Source organism: Triticum dicoccoides, chromosome 5B (assembly GCF_002162155.2).
Source record: "Triticum dicoccoides isolate Atlit2015 ecotype Zavitan chromosome 5B, WEW_v2.0, whole genome shotgun sequence".
Taxonomy (NCBI): domain Eukaryota; kingdom Viridiplantae; phylum Streptophyta; class Magnoliopsida; order Poales; family Poaceae; genus Triticum; species Triticum dicoccoides.
This window is the reverse complement of record NC_041389.1, coordinates 577469121-577475586: the sequence shown is the minus strand read 5'-3', so window position 1 is coordinate 577475586 and position 6466 is coordinate 577469121. Positions and strand designations below refer to the sequence as shown.

Sequence of the window (6466 nt, the reverse complement as noted above, 5' to 3'; positions counted from 1 at the left end):
ATTGATCCAGGTGGGGATACATGATTCTTAAAAAAATAAAAGGTGGGGATACGCTCACTGGGGCTGCTCCCCTCCTTAGAAACTAGGGGGTACTCACCCCCATGGTGGGTCACCAATCAACCACTTCGGGCAGCCCATGACATATACAATAAATATCTCACAAGAGTTGCCGGTGAAGACGAGGACTCTTCTAAATCCTAGGCCTCCGGTGCATTATATAAACCGACCCCAGGCCAGTCAATAGATCAGATGGTATTTATTAGAAACATACACAACAATCTCGTGGTAGATACCTCTGTTATGTACTATACCCCGTATTAATACATCAAAAGCAGAATATTGGGTATTATCTCTTCGAGAGAGCCCGAACAGTAAAATCATGTGTCCATGTTACCATCTCTCTAGGACGCCTAACTTAGGACCCCCTACCTCGAGATATGACGGATTAAGCACCGACATCGGTGCCTTGTAGGGGTGTAGCTTCCCGACATGGCGGAGCGGGCGCAATCCAGTAGTTCTTCGAAATACTGCGAGGCAAGGAGGTAAAAGATGGACACAATGAATTAACTACGGGGTGTGGGCTCCACTGTAATTGTGTTCGAATACACAAAACAGAAAAATCATTCGACCACTATTGATACATTGACTACGGTACACACATGATTTGTACGCACGAATCGCAGGATGCATCCGACGCCTCTGCGATACCCGGTAAAAACTGGGGATGACAACTTTACCCATGTGTAAGGGTACCAGCGGATACCGTACCCGCATGGGCAAGGTATGCGCATAATTTTATACCCACGAGTAGTACCCATACCCCACCCGTGAAGTCATGGTAGGGCATGGGTATAGCCTTTTACCCACGGATATACCCATAAGGCCATAACCCACATATGAACCTTAATTACCCGTGATTCACAAAGTGTACCTATGTTAAATTTGTGTTGTGAGCTTGTGAATCTATGTTAAAGTTGTCGCCAATTTTCAGTTTTAATTGAGATAATAGTCATGTACTCTTCTATCTGTTATTGAGTTGAGATCAATGTTTTCTTTTGGAAAATGTGCTATAGATGAATGTAAAATTGTGAATAACTTGTGTACTATTTGATCTACCTGTTGGGTACCTAATGGGTATGGATACACATCGGGTATGAGTACGGGATGGGTAAAATTTTGTATCCATTAACTACATGGGTATGGTATTGCTTTACCCGTCCCGTAACCTACCCATTGCCATCCTTAGTAGAAACCGATACCGCTAGTTTTTCATTCGTGTGATGTAGTTGGTTTTATTTGCTATGGAGACCCCGGCCTCTTCACTCAGCCGGTGTGCTGAGGACATGTCAAATAAATGACCTCGTTGCACAAGATTGATACAAGCCTTGAAAGTAAAAGACACACACACACATTTCTTACTTAGATCAACATGGTTTTAAATGTCAAATATCTTATAAAAGCTTAACTTACTTGGGAAATTCAATATGGCTCGTACGTCTATATGCTCTCATTATCCTAACCCATGGGTCAGTTCTTGGAACAATCATTGGACCCACTCCTGCTCACATTTATTGTGGGAATAGCAGTTTGCTGCAGTACTGTTCATGCATTTAGTACAACTTCTTTGCAAATATCTGGACCGGGTCATGAGTTAGATGACGAAGGGCAATTTAACTTAGCATGTTGCGAGCAACTTAAATTATATTAAGCCAGACCTGTTAAGATTGTTTTAGGTGCAACTTCCCCTATCATATTTTTGTACTTCATACACTTTTTTTGTCACTACTAGGAAGCTAGGAGTTTTATTTTACACAATACATACGCAAGTGATCATACACACACGCATACACTCACCTCTATGAACGCACATGCACATACCCTACCCCTATGAGCAGTGGCGGCGCCAGGAATACAGCAAGCCCCAGGCCACCTTCGTCCACTGTAGCTACAGTAGAGAACTGTAGCTGCACTATTTCAAAACTTAACAAAGGAATTGGTCTTCACGCCTCAGGCAGCGGCCCAGGCTGCCTGGGGCCTGTCTCCGCCGCTGCCTATGAGCATCTCAGATGAAAACGTGGTGGGCTGGTGATAACACAGTCCCTCTAACCATCTAAACACGGGTTGGTTCGCTACTTCATACACTTTGAAAAATGATTGTTTATACTAGTACTTACAATCAACCTAAAAGACATGCGGTACAAATTTGTTCTATACACATTATTGTGTCAAAAAAATAAACTTGTACAGCATCCTGCTGCTACCGGCCGTCCACAACAGATTGTTTACCCAACTCTCAATCTGGTTGGACCCTGCACAAGAATTCCGGATCCTTGGCACAAATCTCATCGAAAACCTCTATGGCCTTTCTCACATCATCTGCCTCAGCTCTACTGATCTGGCTACACAGATTGCTAAGAGATCAGTACAGGCAACTTATAACCATCAAATCTCCATGACATGAGGCATTAAGAAACAAATCTGAATTCCCACTTCCAAAGAAAAAAATGATGGAACCTGATAACCTAGTACCAATATAAGTAGACCACTTGACTGAGATTGATTCTAAATGTTCATACAGAATCAGAAATAGCCACAAGCAAAGGTGGAGCAGTAAGAAATTTGATGGACAGTGAAAAAACAACGTTTTACATACTATCACATCCAACTATTCACAGAATATTCTGGCACTTATTGTAAAATGAGCAAAAAATCAAAGTAAAGATATCTACAGAAAATGAGAAAAAAGAAGCATCATAACCTTTATTCTAAAATGAGCAAAACATCAGAGTAAGCTTATATAATTTGCTTAGTGGACATACTGATAGATGCCTTGCAGAAGCAAGGCCGGATACAAATAAGCACAACACAGTACACACATAACTATCCAGAATTGCTAATGACATGATTCATTCCAAGGGGATGATGGAATCTCCAGATTCAGAGAACTTGAAGTTCATTTGGGGATATTCTGGCACATCTTCACCAGTTTCAATGATGAGAACCCCTTCCTTCCGACGATTTGCCAAAGGGCGAGATCTACCATCCTTTGCTTGAGTTGCGAAATATTCAGGTTCATCAAACACTTTTGGACTCATTGACTCTTCTAGCTTCCCATCAGCGAATTTACTTACTTTCAGAGTGTAAGGCAATTTAGCCTTGTTGACACGGTGGACCATCCGAACAGTGTCCTTACATCAAACCGGCGAACCATCTCATCATGGTCACGCTTCTGGTTCAAAGTGTTGCACCAGCGCAGATACAAGGCCCACAGGGCTTCCTCGGACTCAACGTCCTTGTCTGAAGGCAGAATTTTCACTTTACCTACAGATGCAAGTCATTTATATGTCATGAGAAAAGCTGTCAAAAATTGAAGTTTGCCTTGTGTGATACATGATCCACAAATTTTAACCTCCAAACATATGAATGAGCTGGAAAAGATATACGTACTCCATCCATTCACAACAAAAGGCTATATAATAAATACAGTATAAGATGAAATCATGAACAAGGAACTCCGCAAAAAAAAAAAATCATGAACAAGGAAAATACATTTTTTTTTGTGGTTTAAGGAAAATACATATTGATTTGGTTATTACCTGGGTGGTGGGTGAAGGAGGCGGGCGATGCCATTTCGTCAGGTGGTGCGTTGCTGGAGCTGGGTATGTCACCACCGGTGCCGCTGTGGAAGGACATGCGGCTCCTCAGATCTGAGGGGGCTGAGAGAGCCGCTGTCACCGGCGCTGCCCACCGACCAGCCGACGCGATCTTGCTGGCGGCGCGAGCAAAGTCACGGGAGGCCCTCAAGGGCATGGACTCCATGCCGGGAAACGAGACGATGGCTCTGGCTCCTGGATGTGGATGGCGGCGTCGGTGGTGGTGGGTGGGGAAGGGTATATATGGGTGGGAGGAGGGGGTCGTTCTCTTTAGGACCTCCTGTCGCACGGCCCATGAGCTTGCTCGAAAAACAGCCCAAGGTTCCACGTCGGGCCGTAATATAAATAAAAAACACAGCATCTCCTAAAAAAAAAGAAAAGAAGAAGACCACAAACACAGCACGCGCCGCGGGTTCGCACGCACCAAGCGCGCGCGGGCGATACATCACGGTGTTGTAGACGTACTTCGTGTAGGATTACGACCGTGTCCGATCCGATCACCAAACGTGGCCATGGGTTTCGTCGCGCGTGCTCTCCCATAAAAGGCACACAGCTGCGTGCAACGATATTCCGTACAAGGCAACTTCCGACGATGACGATGACGATGCGGCGCAACCTCGCGGCGATACTAGTCGTCGTGCTTGCCTGCCTCCTCTCTCTATCCTCGGCCGAGCAGATCAAGACGACGAACACGCGGTGGAGCTACCGCCTCCCGCTGCCCGACGGCGTCAGCGGCGCCGAGAGCCTCGCCTTCTCCGGCAAGGATGGGGTCTACACCGGCGTCTCCGATGGCCGCGTGCTCAAGTGGGGCGGCAGCGCCGCCGGCTGGAGCACCTTCGCGTACAATGCCAACTACAGGTCGGTGTAATTACAAGCTAAACATCGTGTACGTACGTCGTGATCAAATTAGATTACGTGTGACATGTGCGGCGTGTGTAGGAAAATCCCTCTGTGCTCGGATTCTGGGGTGCCATCGGAACAAAAAGAGAGCATCTGCGGGCGGCCGCTGGGTGTCCGGTTCAATAGGAAAACAGGCGAGCTCTTCATCGCCGACGCCTACATGGGGCTCATGAAGGTGGGGCCTGACGGTGGCGAGGCCCAGGTGCTGGCGACGGAGGCGGATGGTGTCCCCTTCCACTTCCTCAACGGCCTAGACGTCGATCAGGCTACCGGCGATGTGTACTTCACCGACAGCAGCGCCAACTACCCCCGCAGGTACCCTACATACATGCCCGCCCGATCACGCCTCAATTCGATTCACTTCATCGTGCTTATGCGCGACGAATCTGTGTGTGCATGCAGGTTTAACACGGAGATCATCATGAACGCCGACGCTACCGGGCGCCTGCTCAAGTACGACGCGCGGACGAAGCAAGTCACGGTGCTGAAGGCCGAGCTGCCGTACCCGAACGGCGTCGCGCTCAGCCGCGACATGACGCACGTGGTGGTGGCGCACACGGTGCCGTGCCAGGCGTTCCGGTACTGGCTCAAGGGGCCCAAGGCCGAGCGGTACGAGCTCTTGGCGGACCTGCCGGGGTACCCGGACAACGTGAGGCGCGACGGGAAGGGTGGCTTCTGGGTGGCGCTGAACCAGGAGAGGGCGCGGATGAATGCGACTGCGGCGGCTCCGGCGAAGCACCTGGTTGGCGTCCGTCTAAGCGCCGACGGCGTGGAGGTTGAGGAGCTGACGGCCGCCAGGGGCGTGACGCTCAGCGAGGTGGCGGAGAACGGCAACAAGCTGTGGCTGGGTTCCGTCGAGCTTGATTACATCGGTGTCTTTGCCTGATCGAGTTATTTGTTGGCGCCTTGATTTAGTACGGTATCATCGTTAGCGGTTGTCTCTTTTTTATTAGGTGAATCTCATTGAGTTAGTAAGTAGACTTATATTATGAAATTCATATGGTTTCAAGACTACCAGCAACGTTTTCTACAGATGTAAGTATGAGAGTATTAGCCACTTTTTCTGCAAAACCAATATATGATAGGTTTGCTTGTATGGTCTTTCCGTCAGGAGCTCTATTTGACAGTTGCCTGAAGAAAACTAAAATTACGCCTGCCAATTTTCGTCTTCTCCTACCTCATCCTTCGAGCCACCCTCCAACTTACGCCGAACTGCCGGCCACGGCCGCCCTAGCCATCCCTCTAATCACAACCTCCTCTAGCACTGGCGAGCCTTCCGCACTGTCAATCTCTGACTTCCCTCGACAGGTGATGCGGCGACCAACTGCCTTGTCCCCCGACTCCGGGTCGCTCCTGGCTCGACGTTGCCGGGACGTCGTGGCCAGCCGCGCCTCTCATCTCTCCTCCTTTTGCTGCACCTCACTTCTCCTTCCAAATAGCAAACATGCATGTTTATCATGTGTTTTCCTTTTTGAACTTTATTTTTTATGTATTTAGTATCATAATGAAACCAATGAAAAAGTGATTAGAAATCCAAAATATTATTTCACGAACGTTCGTTAGAAGCCCAAGCCTGGCGAACGCCTTCCTAGCTGTCGCACGGATCTTGTGCAAGGCGAACTACACGTCAGCTCTCTGGAGGGGTGAACAACAAAACGTTCCTTTTTTCCCCAAAAATACAAGCAATGTGCAGCTGGAGGGAGTCGAACTCTAAATAGCATAGAGGTGCACACGATTCACCAGTTGGACCCAAGCAGGTTTGTGGAGACATGTACTAAAACGTGTTTTGTGTATTTGAAGCTAAATTATTATAATTTTTTTCCATTTTTAAAAACTTGAGAACCAATTTTTTTTCCCATTTTTGAAGGAACAAAAAATCCCTATTTTTAGAGTTTTTTTCCTTCTAACCCCCC

At 47.5% G+C, this 6466-nt stretch overlaps 2 protein-coding genes across 2 annotated transcripts; one reads left to right on the top strand and one right to left on the bottom strand.

Moving 5' to 3' along the window:
• Window positions 1-2740: 2740 nt before the first annotated feature.
• On the bottom strand, window positions 2741-3867 carry LOC119306197. Its single transcript, XM_037582490.1, has 2 exons — window positions 3597-3867; window positions 2741-3321 (listed from the first exon to the last, which is right to left on the bottom strand). The coding sequence occupies exons 1-2, from the start codon at window positions 3817-3819 to the stop codon at window positions 3134-3136; spliced, it is 411 nt and encodes a 136-aa protein (XP_037438387.1). The 5' UTR covers window positions 3820-3867; the 3' UTR covers window positions 2741-3133.
• Window positions 3868-4251: 384 nt separating this feature from the next.
• LOC119306890 (protein STRICTOSIDINE SYNTHASE-LIKE 10-like) lies at window positions 4252-5439 on the top strand. Its single transcript, XM_037582993.1, has 3 exons — window positions 4252-4511; window positions 4593-4868; window positions 4956-5439. Exons 1-3 carry the CDS (start codon window positions 4252-4254, stop codon window positions 5437-5439), a joined length of 1020 nt encoding a protein of 339 aa, XP_037438890.1.
• The last annotated feature ends 1027 nt before the right edge of the window (window positions 5440-6466 follow it).